The sequence below is a fragment of the Lampetra fluviatilis genome, chromosome 17 (genome assembly GCF_964198595.1).
Source record: "Lampetra fluviatilis chromosome 17, kcLamFluv1.1, whole genome shotgun sequence".
NCBI classification, from domain to species: Eukaryota; Metazoa; Chordata; class Hyperoartia; order Petromyzontiformes; family Petromyzontidae; genus Lampetra; species Lampetra fluviatilis.
The window spans coordinates 7,290,632-7,314,640 of record NC_136291.1 but is presented as its reverse complement, the minus strand read 5'-3'; the positions used below and the strand labels follow the sequence as shown (position 1 = coordinate 7,314,640).

At 45.0% G+C, this 24,009-nt stretch overlaps 1 protein-coding gene across 3 annotated transcripts in view; it reads right to left on the bottom strand.

Annotated features, from left to right (window-relative positions):
- Window positions 1-24,009, bottom strand: part of LOC144936736 (coiled-coil domain-containing protein 102A-like) — a 115,756-nt gene that overhangs the window by 35,408 nt on the left and 56,339 nt on the right. For all 3 annotated transcript variants that reach the window (XM_078863864.1, XM_078863865.1, XM_078863866.1), the window contains exons 5-6: window positions 18,389-18,505; window positions 17,593-17,802 (exon numbers count right to left, since the gene is read on the bottom strand). In XM_078863864.1, the coding sequence (XP_078719990.1) occupies window positions 17,593-17,802; window positions 18,389-18,505 (327 nt within the window). The remainder of the gene's footprint in view (window positions 1-17,592; window positions 17,803-18,388; window positions 18,506-24,009) is intronic.

The window sequence follows — 24,009 nt, the reverse complement described above, 5'->3', positions numbered from 1 at the left end:
ATCGCGATGTTGAACATTACTAATATTGTCTTGCCTCACGGCAGATGTGGAGCGTACGTACACAGGAAGTTCCTGTTTTTTATGCTAATTTTGGTCACGTGACCAGGAAGTTACGATGTTAGATTTTCAGTGAACCACGCGGGCATCGGCCATCTTACTGATAATTCAAGATGGCGGCACGCATCGCATCTCAGTGAGACCACAGCCGCACTTGCCAATTGTAGGAGCTTAATAAGCATTGTCTGTAAGTTTGTTTATATTCCTATAATATTGGCAATGTTGTTGTAATGTTGGAATGACCGTTATAGTGATGTAAATGCCTTTATGGTGCCGTTAAGTTGTTGTAGTAAATACGAGGCCTAGTTAGTAATGCAGCCTGCGACTTTCCTAATTGTAGATGTTACTTGTGATTTAGTAGGTCGAGTCAGACTTGTGCCCAGGTGGCTATGTTGCGATCCTGAGAGTAAAGATGACGAAGTATTTCATCCACAGTTTAGTGTTATGTGTAATGCTGTACATTTGGGGTGCAGTGGGATGAATACACGATGTGCCTGTATGCAACGCACCGGCTTGTGCTTTTGTCTAGTTCAGTGGTAATGTAGGGGCCTGGTCCGTCCAGGATCTATTGTTATCTAAGACAATGTTCTGATGCTGTGGTGTTCATTGTGTTGGTGTTTCCGGATTATAACAGATGCTGTATCTGTGTTTTCTCACCAGTTTTACCTTGTTGCAATCAATAAATGACGATTGGAGTTGGACGTTAATCCTGGCTCCGAGGGTTTATTGAACGCAAGGTTATCTACTCAACTAGCGGTGCAACGCAGCGCACAGCGAGGCCGAGATAAATATAATCAGCCAAGAATGTCTGTGTGTAACGCGCGTGACGTCACTCCACGTCGACCAGCCCCCCTCATTAATTCTAGATTTGAAGCTTTCGTGACTGCCAGGATTCATACTCTTAGGTTTTTTCGGTAAAGTCACGTAGGATAAAAATTAAAAATAAATAATAAAAATAATATGAATAATAATAGAAATAAAATAATAAATCACGACGTTTCGGAGGCAACACAAGTCTCCGTCATCAGGTGGGACCGTCACAGCTAAATTTACTGTATGATTAAATAACAAAATTTGTATTATTATTTTTTTACCTAAGTGACTTTACCGAAAAAAACCTAAGAGTATGAACCCCTCATTAATAATCATGAACAGGTGGGGTCCTCCACATGGACCCCCCCCCCCCCGTCATTAATAATCATGAACGGGTGACGTCACTCCGCATGAAGAAGGTGAAGCGGAAACGAAAATTTGTTTACGCAAATTATCTTTAATTTTTACCTTTCTTTATGCAAAGTAAAGCTAATAAAGAAATCAACGCAACAACTAATATATCACTAGCCAAACAAGGCTGTGTGTGTGTGTGTCCCGTGCGTGACGTCACTCCACATGTGCCCCCCCCCCCCCCCCTCATTATTATTATTATTGTGCCTGGATTTTTTTACTAAAGCAGAAGGTCGAGCGGCTATGACAATTTTTTTACGAAAATTCGCTTTCGATTTTACTTATCTTTATAGAAAGTGAAGGCAATAATTCTACGCTGCATCCCAGTGCATTTGGTGCCTTTATTTATTTCTTCGGCACATCCAACAAAAGGCAAGTCGACTTTACGCTTCCAAATGATGCTACGATGAACATTTCTCTGCTACTTTGCAGACATTGTATCGAATTCCAATTGTTTTCAACCCCAGCGAGCGACAGCGGAAGATAAGTTTCAGAGCAGTGGATTGCAAGTAATTGAACGTCCGTTAAATACAGTGCTACTGTGACATTACTTCAGGTGTTTCTTGACTTAGTTGCGCGCAACAACCACTGCCATTAATGCAGTGCTGCGGTCAAATGCTGTGAGGCGTTTAATGAGTTCCTTTGGTGCAACATTCACTGCCATTGATACAGTGCTAGAGTGACACGCAGTGAAGTGTTTGATGACATACTTTTTTTCAATTTTTCCTGCCATTACATTTAGAGAAGATACAATTATACTCTGATCAATTTATTCGTAACTCTAATGCTTCCCTTTGGTCTTCGTTACTTGCTAAGTTACTTCAGACAGTATCAGCACACAACTTGCTTCACTCTTCGCTATCAAGCGTCCATCGGTGAAGATACATTTGTCAGGTAACAGCTTCAGGTGATTTGAAAACAGTGCTAAAGTGAAGTTACGGTTTTTTTTCAAACTATACAGCCACAGAGATTGTTCGCCTTTGCAACCGAGGCGAAATCGTCTTCAATCCCGAGAATCAACCTCGCTGCAAGTGATGCCACTCTTCTTTTCGTACTGAACCGACGACAAATTCCGATAATTCCTGCGTATGCGGTGACGATCAACAAGTCGCAGGGTGAGACTTTTGAAGAGGTGGGTATTTATCTCAGTGGACCAGTAATTTCCCCAGGCCAGTTGTACGTGGCTCTGTCTAGATCTAAATAACCTCAGCGGAGCAAAGTGTTCATCAAGGATGGCCAACTGCAGGGAAACCTTTTGAACAGTGATGAGAGATTCACACAAAATGTCGCATACCGAGAAATCTACTAAAGTCCTTAATTAAATTTAATAAGTGGAATTTTTTTTATTTTTGCGCTACATTTCCTAATAAATTAACAATCACACAATAAAACGTTAATTTAGATCTTTATTATGACAGCGTCCATCCTAGGACGGGCTAACAAGCTAGTTCCTAAAATAGTTTGCCTATTTTTCATTCACTTAACTCAATGGCACTTGTATTTCAGCATAGCACTGAGTCCTGGAGAAATGTTTTTGCTTCATAATACATTTGCACTCCGTGTATAGATACCGCAGTTATTTTGCTTGAAGCAGAATACACCAAAAAACGTGATTAATTGAAAAAATTGCAAGCAATCTCATGCGTGGCTCGTAATGAGGGTGATGAGCCACCGCATACTGGGAATTGTGCTAGGATGAGTGGCATCAATGCATTGAAATATTCCCTTTGTCATGCAGCCAGAATATGACTTTACATGAAACATAATTCACTGCGATTATGATCGAGGCTGAGAGACAGAACCACGGTTTTCTCGCATATGCAGAACACACTGTTCACGACTATATAATTGTCCACTCTTCCCATATTCTAAAGATGCATTCATATGTTGATATTGTAAAATATATATGGACAAAATTATACCTCTAAAAAGCAGCTAGTCGATCGTCAGCTCGTGTGTGGCAGTGTGGGTACTTCCACTTCTTCCAAGACATTTACCCAACGTGGAATAGTTTAACATTTTAAGTGGCAGAGTAGGTCAAATCCACCCTTCATGTTGGTTCTCCAGAGGGCACGGCCTTCTGCCAGCAGTGGCATGAGCAACAAATTGCAGGGCTGCACCTTCACCATTTACATTAGAGACCAACAACAAAAAACACACCAGACACTTTTCTGAAATGTGGGAGTCTGTGCACGAGCTCTAAACTACAGCAGATAAAGGTGCCACCGGTGTAAGACTCACAGTGGTGGCTCTACATTTAACCAATGTCTCGGTGCCATCTATTTCCTCTCTATTACACGAGACCACAATCCTGCCTGGAACGGTGCTGATCATAGTGCGCTCTGTGACGATCCCAAGATGGTCCGTTTATAGATTGCAGACAAAAATCCAATTATCTCTAGTCTGGCGGGTGTAGCCAGTTGCTGCTAATTTATGGCTTAAGCCTTGTGCGGTTGATCGCAGACCGGAGGCAAAACGTACTGACCCGTTTCAATGCTCAGTCTGTGCACACTGGCTCGCTATCTCACTTTCGGCAGCAAAAGAAATGTTGCTTTGTAGCAATGCGTATGTATTTTCCTTACAGAGGCCCCGAGGGTTGGAGTTGAGACAGTAGCTCGTCCAATAAGAGGCATGTGTATTGCATTTTAAGTGCACGTGTTTAAAAAGTGTGCCAGGCAATGTGTGTGTTTATTTCAGGTGATTGATCGTTTGAATTTCCACAATTGGTTAGCTTCTCAGCGGTCCAGTCTCATAGGCCAGGTAGCTTATTAGGCTCCTCCGATTAGCACGGTTGGCTTAATACGGTGCCAAAGAAGTTGAACAACATACATACATTAGCATGTAACATAAGCATACGGCTATGAATGAGTTTGATTTGCAGTCATTGAATAACACGTGGTCTCCCTTAATTGCAGAGCTCTTGGGTGGGAGACGTACCAATATTTTTTTTAAGTGACATGAACTACACAAGTGTATCACCATTACATGGGGCCACCAATTTAATCCACAGCACAAATATAGTCTTCCTAATTAGGGCGCTGAAAATATTACCCCTAATTAAGCCATTGCTAATGCTTGGTCTGCTTTAACCAACTGCTCACGCTAACTTTGTGCGTGATACATTGCCTATCGGATAGATGCCTCTTTAAATGTGTAGGATTGAACAACACTTACCAAACACAGATCTCTACTGCATTTACAAAATATAAAACACATTTCTGCGGAGGAGGCTGGTAGTAACGTTGGGTTGCTCGGTCAAACACGCCCAATCATTCAACTCCCCCCCCACCCCACCAAACGCCGAGCGGGGTCGCCATTGGTAGAGGTGGGGTGTAAACACGCCCACTCATGCAATCCCCTCCCCACCGAACACCGAGCAACGCCGCGATTGGTTGACGATGTCGGGGAGGGTGGGGGGAAGGGTAAACATGCCCACTCATCCAACTGCCCCCCCCCCCTGAACGCTGCGCTGAGTGTGTGTGAGTCTGAGAGTGTGAGAGTGAGTGTATGTGTGTGAGTCTGAGAGTGAGTGTGTGTGTGAGTCTAAGAGTGTGAGAGTGAGTGTGTGTGAGTCTGAGAGTGTGTGTGTATGTGTGGGATTCTGAGAGTGAGTGTATGTGTGTCTGAGAGTGTGAGAGTGAGTGTCTGTGTTTGAGTCTGAGAGTGTGAGAGCGAGTGTGTGAGTCTGAGAGTCTGAGAGTGTGAGAGTGAGTGTATGTGTGTGTGAGTTTGAGAGTGAGTGTGTGAGACTGAGTGTGAGTGTGTGTGTGAGTCTGAGAGTGAGTGTGTGTGAGTCTGAGAGTGAGTGTGTGTGTGTGAGTCTGAGAGTGTGAGAGTGAGTGTGTGTTTGAGTCTGAGAGTGTGAGAGTGAGTGTGTGAGTCTGAGAGTGAGTGTGTGTGAGTCTGAGAGTAAGTGTATGTCTGTGTGAGTCTGAGAGTGTGAGCGTGAGTGTGTGTGTCTGAGAGTGTGAGAGTGAGTGTGTGAGTCTGAGAGTGTGAGAGTGTGTGTGTGAGTCTGAGAGTGTGAGAGTGCGTGTGTGTGAGTCTGAGAGTGAGTGTGAGAGTGAGTGTATGTGTGTGTGAGTCTTAGTTACCTAGAGTGTTATACAGGTAGGAGCAACAGGTTCCACACTGCCCACCAGGGATTATTTGTCTGTCTGTCGTGCATATCCGGAATTCCGCCCACCCATGCACCTCCCCACCGAACATCGAGCTACGCCGCGATTGGTTGACGATGTCGGGGAGGGTGGGGGCTAAGGGTAAACATGCCCCCCCCCCTGAACGCCGCGCTGTCCAACCAAGAACCTACCTGCCCACTCCGAAGGAACGTGTTAAGGGCACCACGTGGTGAGCAGCCCCTCCCCACCCAGCCCCACCCCTCCCACCACCCAGCCCCTCCCCACCCTCCCCACCCAGCCCCTTCCCACTCTCCCCACCCAGCCCCTCCCCACCCTCCCCTCCCCACCAAGCCCCACCCTCCGCACCCAGCCCCTCCCTCCCTCCCCTCCCCACCCAGCCCCACCCCTCCTATCCCCCACCCAGCCTCACCCTCCCCACCCAGGAGGTCACTACCAGTATAATTATGGAGGGAAAGACACTGGTGTGGTAGCAACAGAATGGGATAGATTGCGTAGATTTGGCATTGACTGTAAGACAAATTTCTTATTGAAATGTCTGTCACCTTATCTGCAGTGCACATGAAGGTTAATTTCATGACTTCCGCAGACTTTTAAAGCCATTCAAGTTGTGAACGTGTGTTCTCGAGATATTGGTTAAGCAGAAATAAAACGTGACTTGCTTTCGTCTGCAACTTACTCTTATTACGCTAATATATTTTCCCAGCAAGTAATTATTTTTTATTGTGCGTTCACTGGGTCATATATTAATGTTTTACCGTGTTGCGGGATGCCGTGTCCCGGTTAAAAAATATGCACGTTTGATGTTCGCTTGAGACGGCGAGGACTTGCACGCGCGAACGTGGCAGCAAAACTTAATTTCGGCGCATCCGTTATGTAAGCCGAAGAATTGCCAGAGCATCAACATTGTGAGATAATTCTTTTTTTGCAAAGTGTGGACAACAAAGGGCAAAAGGGTCGTTTAATGAAGAAACGCACCACCGGTCATGTCAGCCACTTAGCGTCGTTAGCAGCGCTTCATTCCGTTGCGGCGGCAATCCCACCTCTTTATTTTTTTTTGGGGGGGGGGGGGGGGCACGGCTATTACCGCCGCGGTTTTGGCCTCGTTCAGAGTTTTGGCGAACCGCAAATAACTCGACGCGCGGGAGAGGGATGGGAATTGACGTGGACCGAATGGCAAAGTCTGGAAAAATAAATGGCCACCGCGCCGTTGCACGCCCGCAGAAAAAAAAACTACACACACGAGACGCAGCTGCTGCCCACTGCCTTACAATGTATGCTACGTTTCTAAAGCAACGTAATTAGCTCGATGCAAAAGTTTGTAAGAACAACAACAACAATTTAACACGTAGGCTTTCGCGACAAATATTATTCATAATATAGGTTTTTTTGGAATTACAATTCCTTATAAGGGAAACAAATACCAATGAATAACAATTGAATGATTACCAATCTATATAATTACAATACCCTCCCCCCTCTTTGCCTCGAATCACTGCACCAGATTGAATTGAATTAAATGATGACGTCACCCTGATGCTGCTCTATTTAAGACCGGATGCAACAGGAGAGTTTCACCATTCTTGCCCGATGAAGCTGATTGTAATTATCAGCAAAACGTCGGACTACTCAAATTTTTAAATGCTGTTGATTCTCTCTTCAGCACACCGGTGGGCTAAAGAAGTAAATTAATTTGTCCTTTGAAAACGTGACACATTTTTTACTGTTTGGCCGTGTCGGGTGGTGGAGGGTTACGACACATTTATAAATCTGACCCAAAAACCTATATTATGAAAAACAACAACAACAACGAAAATTACAACATAAATTACCATTTCAAAAAGAATTCATACATTCCAAGACTGCTTGTATAAGTTGCTGTCGGGTAAAACAACGTTTGCAAGTGATGCAGGCTACAAAGCTGTAGGCGAAGATAATGGTGCAATGCTCCGTCGTCGTAAAGTATTAAACTTTGGTTTTAGAGAGATGAAGGTGAAAATACCATACTCGAGTAGCATTAACACTGGCACCAAGTTCAACCTGGCAATGAGGGAAACGAGTCTCTAATGCATTACGCTCCGTAGATTTGTAATAGCACATAACAGCGCGTGCCGTATGTAATCGTGACTTATGGGGATTAGCAGTTTATACACAATAATTGTACTTGTCACTTTTCCTTGTTACCATCGTCAGATAAATTATGTAAAAATGTAATACGAGTGAGTCTTTCACGAAGACACTTTGATATTTACAATACCCTAATTCGCACATTTATCTGCAGATCAGTGCCTGGAATTTGATTGGTCGTTGGGTCAGTTTGAAAGTGTATCTCAATTCATAACTGCCCATTACATTCCTTCCCTGGATGGCTTCCGTGCCTACTGAAGCCTATTGCATTGTTGGAGACGTTTCAATCCGATGATGGCTGTTATCTTATTTTAATTAAAAGAGCATCAGTAAGTCTCAAGACAATTATTTTTAGGAGAATCCTGTAAAGATTTTAGCATTTCGGGGTCATGTTGTGATGTGTAATCCCAATTGAGTAATCTGCAGGTATTTTTTTTTACATTGTGTGTTATGCTGATCATATTTGGATTCAAATTAACGACTTCCATTTTGCCACGATGACCGTATTAGTTGTGTTTACGGTGACACGAAAACACGTAAAACGGATCGGCCGTGAAAAGGCTTCCATCTCTCACCCCAAAACATTCCCAAGGCAAGTTGCTGTTATACGACCCTAAACAGCTGGGCACATTTCACTCAGCCCGATGGAAACAGGACTCATAACCCGCAAGCTTGTGCTTCGTCCCAAAGGGCAACCATGGACAGCCACTCATTGCTTCTTGAACAATTAATTGCTTCTTGAGAAATTTCCCCGCACCTACAATTAGCACGGTTGACTACGTACGGTGCAAAATAAGTTCAACGTACATACATGCAGTTATAGGCGATTTTATGAAGAGCCAACACAGACCGGTATGAAAAATAAGAATATGTGTTACCCTTTCTGTCACTAAAACATGTGTTAAGATATTCAAACACCAAGTAGATATATTTTTGCAAGGCATCAAGTCATCAAGTCTGCATTAACCACACGCACTTGTGGGTGAACATGCAACCAAACATGCTCTGATAACACTTGGTCAACAAAAAAACACATTTTTTTCTGGCCTGGACTTTTGCAGCTGTTTTAGACTAATTTCAGGGTGCTGATTCCAAATCTGATCTCAGATTTGCTCTATCACATCTCATTTTATGCTATCGGCATACCCCATTTTCATTGATTTTACCCGAAATTAACTCTGTCACTTATTATTGCAAGTTGTTGCGAGTCAGTGACTGCTTTAGTGTTAAAATATGGTGCTGTATTTTTAGGATAGTGTGTTTATAATATCATTTTATGTAGATATCCACATTTATTTAATATTTTTCTTCTGCAGTTTTTATTGAAAATGCAATATTTGATATCTCAAAAACCTGATGTGATAGACAAAAACTGATGCCAAATGTGGAATCAGCACCCCAAAATTACCTTAAAACCGTTGTAATACCTTATGCCAGATAAAGTGTGTTGACCAGTGTAATATTAAACGCATTGTCTTTGAAACTGATTGGCCTACACCAGAGACAGCCAACTTGATTGCCTAGTCTCACCGGTGTTAGACCAGAGAGCGCCAAAAGGCGAAACAGCACACAAAGGCAATGCACGTATTGCAGCAGAGCGTCGATCGTGCACATCGGACTACTGATGCCGGTCATAACCTCAACACCGTGGCCACGTTGAGACTTTCGGAAGGCCAACTGGCCCGACTGCGAAAACAAAAACCGAAACCCAATCGAAGAACCTGGAGCCGAAACCTGAATTCTTTGATAAAGTCATTAGAAAAATTCTGACATCTGCTGCAAAAAACAACATCCTGGGGGGGGTGACGGAAAAGCTACATCGCCATGTTGACAACGAGAAACAGAAATACCCTTGAAAGATTTGATCAGAAGCAGTCACCAAGATAAGGGCACCACGCTGCTGGATTTCCTAAACTCTGTACGGAGAAAAATGTTGCGAAGATTTCACTGCATATTTGTGAAATTTTGACTTAAAGCTTTCGTGACTGCAGGAATTAATATTATTTGGATCTCTTGGTAACGTCACGTGACTTTACCGAAAGGGGCCGTCCATAAATTACATCACGCGATTTTGGACGATTTTTGACCCCCCCCCCTCGTCACACGGCGTCATAAAAAGTCAGACCCCCCTCAAATATGACGTCACAAAACTCTGCCCCCCCCCAAAAAAAAACATGCTTCAAATCGCTTGAAACTATTGTCATTATAGTGCGTATTTAATGTGGCGCTGCACTGATATAGGAGAACACATTTATTAAAAAGTCTAATTAAGTAGAACGTGTTGTCTATATTTATTTAAAGTTGCGCATTTTGATGTGACGTCCCATTTCTCAACCCCCCCTCGTCACACATCGTCACAAATGTCTGACCCCCCCCACCCCCCCAGGTGCGTGACGTCATTTATGGACGGCCCCAAAGACCCACAGAATATGCAAATGTGTACTTCATTAACTCCAGCTGTGAAACGTCGCAGCGCCTCTGGAACCTATGTGCCTTAAAACCAACAGAGCACAGACCACCAAATACCACAGCGGATGATGTGGCTTCCTGCATGCTATCCTGCTGAAAGGCACCAAATGAACGAGCTCACCAAATGAGCTGTCTGTAAACGACTCACCATCACCTTCAGCCATCTACCGCAAGAAACAGATCAAACGACTGCTGGTGAACAGAGTGGATCAACGTGGGCAGCCGGTTTAACACCTAATTCGGGACCCAAATATCCGCACCTTTTGGCTTTGACATTCGAAGACAGTGGTGTAACCGTGAATTGCATCAGAACATCAAAAAGCCGATGCACACATCTCCTTCATAAATAGAAAATTAAAGATAAGCCACTGTTGTCTTCGCTCCTTCAACACAGGAATAGTAACACTACATGAAGTCTCTGCTGAAGCACTATTGTGGCTATCAGACCTCAACATTTTGCATTTAGCTCATGAACATATTGCCATATGCAAGAATGTAATATCTTTGTATGGCGTTGTTATTTAGCTATGGGAGTAAACCAGAGAACGTCAGAGGGAATCCATGCAGAACAGGGGGAGCACATACAGTGAGGGAAAGAAGTATTTGATCCCCTGCTGATTTTGTACGTTTGCCCACTGACATCCTTGGAGAGCTCTTTGGTCTTCGCCATGGTGGAGAGATTGGAATCTGATTGATTGATTGCTTCTGCGAACAGGTGTCTTTTATACAGGTAACAAGCTGAGATTAGGAGTACTCCCTTTAAGAGTGTGCTCCTAATCTCAGCTCGTTACCTGTATAAAAGACACCTAGGAGCCAGAAATCTTTCTGATTGAGAAGGGGTCAAATACTTATTACCCTCATTAAAATGCAAATCAATTTATAACATTTTTGACATGCGTTTTTCTGGATTTTGTTGTTGTTATTCTGTCTCTCACTGTTCAAATAAACGTACCGTTAAAATTATAGATTGATAATTTCTTTGTCAGTGGGCAAACGTACAAAATCAGCAGGGGATCAAATACTTTTTTCCCTCACTGTACAAACTCCACACAGAGAGAAACCCGAGTCAGGAATCGAACCCAGGCTCTTCTTTCTGTCAGCACAAATGTGTCCATTCTGCCACCCTGCCCAAGTTGTTATCGTCAGTGACTGGTGTGGCCCAATTTGCCATCATCAATGTCGTTATCTCTACATTCATATAAGTGCTCCAATAATTCTCATCAGCTGTCTATTGGTGTAATTTGGGCTGTACTTTAGCTCAGGAGCACTTACGACGTATTCTGTCTCATGCAACTGACAACTTTGGGCAACCCTAGGCCTCCACTTGTCACGATGTTTTGCCATCAGTCGGAGCGCTGTCCACCCTTTAACTTACACCTACAGCTGTACTAAGCAGAAGTGGCCAGGTAGCTTGCAATCGGAAGGTTTGCGAGGTCATATCCTATTTGGGGGTTGACTCAGCCCATCATCCTCCCTCTGAAGTCTACATTGAGTACTACTTTGTGGAGGAGTCAACAGTAGTTGTGCTATGGATAATCTTCGTCATGGCCATAGGAATTTGAAATGATGCCACTGGCTCAGAGTTCTAAACGAAACATTAGCATTGCTTCCATGCTCGTTTGTGCAATAAATCACTTTGACTTGATGCGGAAGTAACTTTTTAACAATCCAAAATTTACGTTTAAATTTGTATTTATTTAAATGTGTATCGCTACAAATCAGTGTCCTGTATTTATGCATTTAGGACTTGTGTAAGTACTTTGCATAAGCCATCGCCAATGGACAATGATAAAACTGTGCGTTTAACAGAACTCTATTTCCACTTACTATACATTACCAGTATGGAAGCCCAGCCAGACCCTGTCAAATTTTGCTTGGCTCAAAAAGAAGATTACAGCAACGGCAATGTTGGCTGCCGAGTTATTTGTCGAATCTTGTCAGCGACGAGAAGGACTGGGGCAGTGGGCTTATTATTTTGAGTCTAATCGAGTCATAGGAAGCAAAAAAAACGGAGTTCTAGGCTTTTTTTGGAATTATCCATTCAACATTTGTGACATTCTCCTACAAATGCAATGTCTCCATCCTTTTATGTTTCCTCGAATAAGACGCCTCTGTGCTGAACCAGAACTTTAACCCTTCCACCAAATTACCGAAGGGTCATGCTGTGTGCGGTGACATGTACGGCTTGTGCTCAGTTTGCTCGCTTGTGGGGATTTTTCTTATACATACACAAAGACAAAAATCCCCCGTATAGCCTTAATGGGCTGTAGTGCCAAGTGCTGTTAGCGAGCACCTATTAAGGCCGGCACAGCACACGAGTGGGTGGGTGGCCAACACCACGCCCGGCCGCCTTTGTCTCCCTAGTGGCGATGTTTACACATCGCACCAGTTACTCATTTGAGGCTGAGTCGACCTAGGGGCTATATACACACACGTTCATTTGTATGCAGAGGAAATGTCCCAGAAGCCTAATTCTGCTCTTGCGTTGGCTCACAACGCCCATTCAGCAAGCAGCTGCTGCCTCCTGGTGACAATTTAAAAAAATGCTTCACAAGGCCAATGGCCGGCCTGGGAACATGCTCGATTATGAAGTCACCGGTGCATTTCTTCTTCACGCAGTTGTGAAAAAAAAAAACAGCCACCCGAGTTCGATTCCTGGTCACGTTAGTGGCAAGCTATAATCTGAACCGGCGCAGGGGCAAACCACCCATTCACCACACCCACAACGACCATTGTGGTGGAGTGCGGTCAAGAAATCCCCATGGCAATGCGGTGTGGGGGAGGCTTTCGTCGTGTTGAACATTTGCTGTCTGTCAATGAATATCGTTTTAATGCGGCATCGTATTGTTTGTCCTCTGTGGTCTACGTGGCTGATCATGGGGGGGGGGCGGTGCACAGCTACAAAGGAATTGGCTAATAGTTGTAAGATTGTGAGTTTGAAACCTGTTGGAGAGCTTGCCTCCAATCCCTCCATCCCTCCTGGGATGATAAAATGAGCACCACTTGTTTTTGGCAAGTCAACAGTCGATGCTCTCTTCTCTTAATAGACTCCAGCCAAGGGAATGAGGGATGTCAATGCCTGGCTCAGGACCGCGAACAGGAAGAGATGAGTGTGCTGCCCATTGCTCAGCTGAGCAGCAAACTACTTTGTTTAATGTATTCTGTAGTGCACTTGGAAGTCTGATGAATACTGAAGTGACTCTAACAACTGTTCAGAAAAGTTATTCGGCACATATTTAAAATGTATTTTTCATGATAACAGTGGGATACATCAGTAAGGATAGAAAACGCGAAAAAGTGTGAGATGCTCAATAATTTACACTCCTTTAAATCTAGGACAGGAATCATTAACATATATATTTAAAGTATCTCTTTCATGTGAGACTTGGAGTGTATATTAATTATCAATCATATTCGGTATTTACAAGGAAATTGGTCCATTAAAATGCAGTATAATCTCTTTTTTCCTGCTAGGTGGCTACGAGATGACAATACTGTGTGGATTATTGAATATATCTGTGTCACCTCCCATATATGCATGTGTTTCCAGTTTCTTCCCACATGTTAAATACTCCGAAATGGAATTGACCAAACATCAAAATTCCAGGATCTTCCTGAAATGAGTCCCAAGACTCACTGAGGCTTTCCCGAAATAGCTAAATACGGGTATTGCAATGATTGTTATTACAACTATGCAAGATAGCAATATGAACACTAGCCCATTATTCATAGCTATATGAGAGTCATTTAAAATGTTTTATATCGTTTAGCTACGAGGATAAATAAACATGGTAAGCACATAGATGCATGTGTTTGTGGTGCACGCCAGTGATGTGATGCTTGAGAGGTGAGAGCGAGTGGATTGCAGAGATAATCATGTGTGAGATTTCCACCCACAGAATAATGAGATGTCCTATGGAAGGCCTGCACAAGGCTATCTCAAGTAGGTCGTTCTGTGTGGAAGTTGGAGAGTTATGTGTGGACTTTGTCCAGGCCCACCACAATTTATCACAACTTAAGATAATGTTTGAATTCACCTTTTTTTGTTGTCAAACATTGTACTACACATAGTAGTAGTTGTACATCTTAAGCATGCAGTGATGTTCTGTGTTCGTTTATAATAACCCCTCGGTGTGTGCAAAGTCATCACAATGTTTTTGTGATTTTAAGTGCATACGTGTTACTCGTGCGCAGCGCTCTGCTCAATTTGTGCTCCTTCATTTCCGTCGGCGTTTTGGGACTTGCTTCATACTTCCACGCAGCGTGATAATAAAGTTAGAATCGACGATGAAGATGAAGCACCCCATTTGCCCGCCTACGGGTAAACATTTTTGTGAGCATTGCACGTTGTCACGAGGCTGCATTAAGCGAGTTCCTTACAGTTTTCGTGGCCAACGTCCACTGATTGACATCGATGAAGATCCGCATTGGACATTTTTACATCGTGCATCCCACATGCTGGTGTCACGCTGCCTGCCACTCGTCAATCTCGGACCACCCCACTGGCTTGCAACGCGTGCATTGCTCACCTTCCACCGCAAGGGGTCTGGCCTCATCTCCTGCGGGCGAATCGAGGGAGTCCGTACACGGTGATCCATTTACAGATACCACGCTAATTTTACGTGTGAGTCGTGTGACCTCGGTCTGGTGTTTGTTTGTGATTGGTTACAAGAGACATTTGTGTGTCGGGACAGTGCCGAGGCGGAACAATTGCGTGGCGCTATTGCTCACCTGACATGAACCCCGTGGGATTTTCTTTTGTGAGTCACGTTGGAGGCCGTGTGTGTGTGTGCGCGCGTGCGACCGGGAAAACCATGACACATCAAAGGGCTCGGCTTACGGATCATTGGATGTTGCAAGCAAATCACAATGCCTATGTTGGCCTCAATGTATGAAGAGTGTTTTTAGAAATGTTATTGAGGCTTTTCATGAGTATCAGCAGTGTTCAGAGATTGTATAAGAATATTGATATTAGTGGGAGACACGTAAAAGTTGAGTTTAAAATGTGAAGGTAGTGCAACGTTGCAATTGTGCTTGCTCATGCCAACAGGACCTCTAGAGAGATCCCTCGTGTATTTTGGCCTACTCTTTCAGGACGGCAAGTAGTCTTGGAAGAGGTGGGAGTAGCACATGCCACCCCACGTGCTCTGCCATTTGAATAATTGTGCCGTACCCATTTACACTGCTGGCTGGACAAAGAATTAAAGAAACGTACTCATTGCATTCTTGGTTCTTTCGGTAAAGTCACGTTGAAGGGAAATAATAAAATAAAACAAATATATAACAATAAAATTATCACGACGTTTCGACTGCAATACAAGCAATCATCATCAGGTGTGAAATCCACAGCAAGAAAATTTGAAAAAAGTGGCGTTTTTTTCCTAACGTCAGCACCACGAACAGCGATTTGGCAGTTGGTCAGATGGACGAGTCCATCTATGTTCGGAAAAGAGGAGGGGGGAGAATAAAATGGAATGCGGTCTGAAAGTCACCGTAAGCGTGAACACAATCAATTGTATCAAAACGTACTCATTGTTTCAACTGCTGCACCTGGAAATCGAATTTGCGACCGCTGCATTGCAAGTCCAGGGTGCTAACCATCACACCACGGCAGCTTCAAGAGAGGATGACCATAGTATTAACGCGTGATCATTGTTGTAAGCAAGGAGCATACACCATCACGCAAACACCGGTCATCATCGCATCGGATTTTGGCGAGCCATCAAACAAAGACGGTCACTGCATCGCGCTCTTGCGTTCGATATTTGGAAGCCACTGGAGCTACGAACTTTTAAATATAGATTGCAAATGTATTTCTTTAGAACTGCTTTTTGTTTTTATGTTGGTGTCCTTCCCACCGCATACCCCCGATTAGCTACGTACGGTGTGAAAGAAGTTCAACATAAATTTCGATTTAAAGCTTTCGTGATGGCAGGGATGAATACTTTCAATAAAGTCACGTAGAAGGGAAATAATAGAATAATAAAAATTAAACATAATAAAATTCTCACGACGTTTCGGCCACAACGCAAGCAGCCGTCCTCAGGTGAAGAACAGAGCTGTCGGAAAGACAGCATCCTAATGAACGCTGCTAAGCTTGGCAGCGTATTTTAAGCTGGGTGGGAGGAGAGAACCAAGAAACACGTTCCTTCGGAGTGGGCAGGTAGGAACTTGGTTGGACAGCGTATTCGTGTACGACAGACAAATATGCACGACAGACAAATAATCCCTGGTGGGCAATGTGGAACCTGTTGTTCCTACCTCTATAAAAGATAACTTGACTTGAGGTAGCCAGGCAGCCAGCCAGGTAGCCAGCCCCCTTAACTATCGGCCCCTCCCCCTTGCTTAGGCCCCTCCCCTTATCCCCCCTCCCTCAGGCCCCTCCGCTGACCCCCCCTCCCTTAGGCTCCTCCCCTGACCCCCCCCCCCATATCCTTAGGCCCCTCCCCTGACCCTCCTCCCTTAGGCCCCTCCCCTCTCCGTACCCGGCAGTAGGCCTCGGCAAGGTAAAGTAAAAGTTAAAAACAACGAGTCTACCTTTACCCTACCTTTTACCTTACCACAATACAATCACTCTACCCTACCTTTTACCCTTTAGCAGGTAAAATAAAAGGTAAAAAGCAACGAGCCTATCTTTACCCTACCTTTTACCCTTACCCCATAAAATTACCCGATTACAGGGTAATTATTAGGGAACTACACATGAACAAGGTTTATAAGGGTAAATGCTAGGTAGAACGCTTTATTCATATAGAATACTCTCGATGATTCCAATTCTACACGCTTGTTATTGTTGTCATTGTTGTTGTTGTCCTTGTTGTTGTCGTTGTTGTTGTCGTTGTTGTCGTTGTATCCTCAAATCTTGTAACTCAATTTTTACCCACTTTCTAATGTGGTATCGACTGCAAACTTGGTATACTTATGTCATACTGATGACAACACTATATTCTATCGTAAAAATATATATATTTTAAAACATTTTTACATGTTATGTTTCGGCTTGGGTCTAATTGTTCACGCTCAACCGGCGTTGGCTGTAATTGGCCACGGTCCCTTACGTTATGGCAAGTTTCGGGGCCACTTCCTGGAGTCGTGGAGTTCTGCCATTACTAGTACATTTAATAAAAGCGTGTTTAAAAAAAAGTTTTTGTTTAATATTACTTATTAAATGGAGGCCACGGACTGCGCCACGGAGCTTTTATTGATAAACAAGGCACCGTATTTACCGGGTAATACTTCACGCTTCCTTTACCCTGCCGAGTAATTCTTTCGAGCTACCTTTACCCTATCCTTTACCTTACCCCTTGGCATGTCGACACCTTTACCTTTACCCTTTTACCCGGTAAGAAGGGTAAATTACCTTGCCTTGCCGAGGCCTACCCGGCAGTAGGTCTCCACCAATGAAAGAGCTGCTTGTATTATATATTTATTTATGCACGACAGTCAGACAGACAAAAAATCCCTGGTGGGCAGTGTGGAACATTGTTCCTACCTGTATAAGTTCCACATACACACATACGTAAGCAGGCAAGGCCCTCTCTAACAAGGGGCCATCGGTCGGTCGGTCAGTCAGTCGCACCTTGTTCTTCTCGTAGAGCTGGGCCTGCACTGAGCGCAGGTCAGCGTCACTGGCGCTCGCCGTCTGCTTGCTGCGCTTGGACAGCTGCTCCTCGAGGTCATCCAGTTGCAGGCGCAGCTTCTTGTTGTCGCGCTCGAGCGCCAGCTTCTCCGTGTCGAGGCGCTCGCGTTTGCCCCACTCGGCCGCGTTCTCCGCCTGCAGCCGCTCCAGCTTTTGGTCCCCACAAGGCGCGGCGGGGCAGGAGGGTTATGGGTCAGGGGGTTAGGGATTAAGGGTTAAAGTTCAGAGGGCGGGGGGGAGGTGATGCAAGTTCGTTTTTATGTAACCAATTTTTTTTACCAGATTGTTGTATCGGTATCATGAGATTCAGTATTGGTTCGGAACGCTCGCAAAGCAGTAAGCATTCAGACTCTGTCTTCTCGACAGACCTGTTCTTCACCTGAGGACGGCTTCTTGCGTTGTGGCCGAAACTTGAGAATTATTTTATTATGTTTTATTTTTATTATTTTATTATTTCCATTCTACGTGACTTTACTGAAAGAACCAAGAAGACAGCAAGCATCCCTTCGTATCAGAGAATGGCCTACGGAAGTGGACACTGCAGAGTTACTTCTGAGGTCAACAAAGAGCTTTCATTTCGCATTTAAATTCGACAGATATCTGAAGACGCTGAACAAAAACGGTAAAATAAATCTTTCATTTGAGATTTTTTTTTATAAGCAACTCATGTTTAAGCTATGGGGTAAAAGGTTACCATTCCTATGTAGATTCATTCGGGTGCCATCCCACGACTCACTTCAGCCCTCATATCTGAGAGTTTCTTGTCCATGGAGGAGTGGGCGCCGACCTGATCCTCAAGATCCTCCGTCATCCTACCCAGCTCCGCCTCGTGGGCCTCTCTCAGCAGTGCCAGCTGATCGACGCGAACACACAGCGGCGTCGGCGGGGCCAGGAGAAGGGATGGGAAACAAAAATTGAAGGTTTCTCGGCTCCAAAACCGCTCCTCCCGCACCGTTGTGATCGGAGCTTCATGTTAGCCGGAACGCTGTTCCAGGAATGATTTTGGCATGCCACATCCGTCCAACCTCGCCTCATTTGGTCCTCATTGCACCCGATATTTTGATTAATCTGTTCACAGGATTATAGGAATTTCGGGTACAATAATACATGGTTATTATGTACAGGCTTACCCTTGTGCTTGAGTGGTAGTGCCTTGTGGCGATAATCCCTACTCTACGGCGGCGTTGCGGAAAATTCCGAGGGCAGAAATTAAGCCCTGGCAGTGATAATCACCTTTTAGAATCACGCCGTTGAGATCGTAAATCGGTCCCGACCAGACAACGGTAATCGTAAAAATAAACCCAGTGTATGGCATTAAAACGCCATGCAATGCAGTCACGTGTTGGTAACTGCCGTTCATGTGAGGCACACTGAATTTGCTTTTCAGATTGAGGAATAGCGGTGATTTATGACAGCGGAGATTAAAAAAAGTTTAAAGACTGAGACGTGATCATTTGCATGACTCATTGCTTTGGGAGTTTAGTTTGAAACCAGATGTCGTGCTAGGAACCTGGCCAGCTGAGGTCAATTCCCGGTCATTGTTAATATCAGTTACGAGTGATATCTGAACCAATCTGCCCGTTGACATCAGCGGCCCACACTAACTAGAGTGGTGAAGTATGGTCAATTTGTCCCCATGGCAAATATGGTGTGGTGAGGACTTAATTCATCAGTGAAGTTATGATTAAGTGGTATAGATGTTAGTGCTTGTACCAGGAATCACACTTGTTTAACTGCATCATTTGCTGTTACCTATTATTCAACATGTATTTACATTTTGAAATATTTAGACATTTTAAAATATTTACAACAGATTTTGTTTCGGGGAACTTTTGAATACCTTAATACATTTCTACACCTGTTAATATACATTAGGCATATCGCTATGAATCAATTAAACTTTGGATTTTGAGACTGACAATATACATTCATGGACTCGTGCAGCTAACAATAGATTATTTACAAACCATAATCGGATTTTGGGTCAAAGTCAAAGTCAAAAGTCACTTTATTGTCAAGTGTGTTACATGCATAACATACAACACAGATGAAATTACAGTCCTCTCTCTTGGTCCCACGGTGCAACCAAGCAATTAAAAAATGAATCACAATTAACAGACATAAATAAACAATAAACAATCGGCGATCAACACAAGATAAATAATCAAAAATGTAATAGACTTAAAATAAACAACAGTCAAGAATTATAAAATGTAAAATATTATTTAAATAAAGTATTTAAAGAAATAAGATATTTAAACCGGTGTGGTAGTGCGATGTAGTGCAATGTGCAGTCCAGAGATCAGGATGTACGAGTGAATGTGTGTGTGGGGGTTGGGGTCAGGGGGCAAAGGGGGGAGGGTGGGCAGAGGGGGGGAGTGATGGTAGAGCAGGGAGGGAGTTGAGTCTCCTGACAGCCTGGTGAAATAAACTGTCTTTGAGCCTGCTGGTCTTGGCCCGAAGACTCCGCAATCTCCTCCCTGACGGCAGCAGGCTGAATAGGCTGTGAGATGGGTGGGTGGGACCACCTGCAATCTTGATTGCTTTGCTGGTGATGCGGGTGTTATAAATGTCCAGAAGAGGGGGGAGAGAGACACCAATGATCCTCTCAGCTGCTCTCACTATGCGCTGCAGAGTCTTGCGGCAGGACACGGTGCAGGTGCCGTACCACACGGTGATGCAGCTCGTCAAGATGCTCTCAACGGTGCCTCTGTAGAAGGTGTGCATGATGGGGGGCGGGGCTCCTGCTCTTCTCAGTTTGCGGAGAAAGTACAGGCGCTGTTGGGCTTTTTTGGCCAGTGATGCAGTGTTGTGACTCCACGACAGGTCTTCAGAGATGTGCACACCCAGAAACTTGGTGCATCTCACCCTCTCCACTGCAGCACCGTTGATGGTTAGCGGAGTATGCTGGGTGTGCACTCTCCTGAAGTCCACAACAATCTCCTTCGTCTTCTCAACATTCAGGTGGAGATTGTTGTCCTTGCACCACGTGGCCAGCCTGCTCACCTCACTCCTGTAGTTTGTCTCATCCCCGTTTTTGATGGCACCCACCACAGTTGTGTCATCCGCAAACTTAATGAAGAGGTTGGAGCTGAATGATGGTGTGCAGTCGTGGGTCAGCAAAGTGAAGAGGAGGGGGCTCAGCACACATCCTTGGGGGACCCCTGTGTTCAGTGTGATGGTGCTGGAGGTGTTGCTGCCAACTCGAACTGCCTGTGGTCTCCCTGTCAGGAAGTCCAACAGCCAGTTGCACAGGGAGGTGTTGAGCCCCAGGTGGTCTAGTTTGTGGATGAGCTGCTGGGGGATGATTGTGATGAATGCTGAGCTAAAGTCGATGAACAGCATTCTGACGTAGGAGTCTTTAGTCTCCAGATGGGTGAGAGCTGAGTGGAGGGTAGCGGAGATGGCGTCATCGGTCGAGCGGTTAGACCGATACGCAAACTGGAAAGGGTCCAGGGCGGGGGGAAGGACAGACTTGATGTGTTGTAGGACTAGCCGCTCGAAGCACTTCATAAGGATTGGAGTGAGTGCGACCGGGCGGTAGTCATTGTTGCAGGAGGGTGATGACTTCTTCGGGACCGGGATGATGGTGGTAGCTTTGAGGCACGTAGGTACAACAGCCTGTCTCAGCGAGGTGTTAAAGATGTCGATGAAGACATCTGTGAGCTCCTCCGCACAGTCTCTCAGGACACGACCCGGAATGTTGTCAGGGCCCTGGGCTTTCCTTGAGTTCGTCCTTCTGAGGGATCTCCTCACGCTATCTGGGGATAGCGTCAGCACCTGGTCGCCGGGAGGTGGTGGAGTCTTCTGTGCTGGGGTGCTGTTGTCTGCCTCAAAGCGAGCGAAGAAATCCTTCAGCTGGTTCAGCAGAGAGGTGGAGCTGTCACAGGTCTGCGGAGAGGGTTTATAGTCCGTGATGGTCTGCATCCCTCGCCACAGGTTACGGGTGTCTCTGCTGTCATTGAAGCGGTCGGCGATCCTCCTGGAGTACTGCCTCTTGGCCAATCTGATCTGAGGCCCCAAGGTGGGGGAGGGGACGGGCTTTATAGGCACCTTTGTGTGTAGTGTAGACATTGTCCAGGATATTGTTTCCTCGTGTGGGAAAGTTGATGTGTCCCTGGAGTTGTGGAAACACGCTCTTGGGGTTGGCATGGTTGAAATCCCCAGCCAGAATGAGGAAGGCATCTGGGTGGGCTGTCTGCTGGTCACCGATGTGCTGATGGAGTTCATACAGTGCCTCGTTCCTGTTGTTTTCGGAGCCAGGGGGGATGTATAGTGCCACCAGCAATATGGCACTAAATTCCCTCGGCAGGTAGAATGGCCGGCATTTAATTACCATAAACTCCACCAATGATGAGCAGTGTTGGCAGACCACAACAGCGTCGCGGCACCAGGCATCGGTGATGTAAACACAGAGTCCCCCGCCGCGAGTCTTCCCCCCCTCGACGAGCGCTCTGTCCGCCCGGTAACATGTTAGCCCGGCTAGCTGAATGGCATGGTCCGGGACGTTATCGTTAAGCCATGTTTCCACAAACACAAGGACACAGCACTCACTCACAGTCCTGGAAGTTGTACGAAGAAGGTGGATATAGTCCAGTTTGTTTTCCAGCGAGCGTACGTTGGCCAGTGTGATGGTAGGGATAGCCGGCCGGTGAGGGCTAGCCGCTCGCCTAGCCTCGATACCTCCGCGCTTTCCCCTCTTCTGCTTCCTCATACACCGCCTGTGGCGCTTCCACTGTAGGCTGGTTGCAGTAGTGGGGGTCGGTGGTAGAGCAGGCCTCTGGAGCAGACCGCAGTCGCGTAGCTCTTCCGCGTCTGCTGGGTTTATATCCATGAGTGTGGTTCTGCCGATGGCGAGCAGAAATTCGCGAGAGTATGTGCGCCTTACGTTTAATCGACGTGATGATGACGAACAAATGCACGTAGATGGATAACACAAAAAACATAAAAACACCGATCTGATGGGAGAGAGAGGAGCCGCTGCATGTGTACGCGCCGCCATCTTCTGGGAGGGGGAGGGATGGAGTGTGGCTGGATTGCTCGAGTAAAATGTGTGTTGTACACCCTCTACCAGACACAGCTATTTATGAATAAACCGGTCACGTGAACAAACGTGCCCATTTATTTCTGCTTCAGCACCGCCGGTGTGCTTCAGAGCAATCCACACACATTTGACAATTGGCTACGACGTTTCATTGGTGGTTGCAACCGGCATCATCAGGCAGTTGCTACAATGCTTGCGACTGCCTGATGATGCTCTTTATCACACCGATATACTGAAGCAGTAATAGATTGGCACGTTGGTTCACATGACAGCTTCATCAGTTGGCTGTGTCGGATGGAGGACGGTGTACGACACACATTTTATTGACGCGATCTGACCAAAAAAATATTTATCTATGCTTGGTCGCGAAAGCCTACTACGTGTGAAATTGGTTATTTACAATTCACACAAATGTATGTGCTGCGATATTTAGGTTAACAAACTGAACAAGAAAACAAGGCAAATTATTATTTTAATGAATATTGGCGGGGATTAATAAATTCCTGACTTACAAGCTGCCCAATGTGTTTTCGGACTACCACCAGGTTGTTCGGCAGGATGTCCGACGACGTTTCGCTCTATGCACTGGCAGCTCCTTCACGAACTGAAATCACGTGCCGAGAGCTTATTCAGCACATGGAGCAAAACGTCAGACATCGTGCCCAACAACTCCACGCGATGCAACCCAGATGCACGCCAGAGAGCTATATGACACAACCTGTAAAACCTAAACAGTCGTACTGACTCACAAGTTTAAGTGCTCATGATGGCTTTTCAAGCCACCGTTAATGTTATACATTGGCAGGCGGGTGTTTAGAATGTATGATATACGCACGCGGTATACAGTTGAACGAGGGGACAATCGAAGGTTTAAAATTCAAGGCGTGCAAACAATGCAGATAACCGCATGCATTTATAATGCGGGCCGTATTAGTGTTTAAATTATGACGGTATGGTAAATGGCAATTGGTCCATTTTATTTGTGCGTCTGAATTTATGACTGGTAATAAAACAAGGACAGAGGAGCAACAAAACACAGACTAGGAGTTTTTCATGAAACTGGTGATTTGATTTTGTTTTGTTTATAATTAAAAATTAAGCACCTTACCCCATAAAGTACACGTGGAATGAATTGTGCATAAAACCTTTTCTGGGTCAACAAAGTTACAACTGGTTACCTTGAATTACATTTTAGAAAAATGCGTGTTTTTTTTTCTCTATGTACATATTACGGTGAAGGCGATTGCTCTCTTGCGACGAACCCCTCCAGTCGGTGAGATCAGGTTGAAGGAGGTGGCACGAGGTTGTCACGT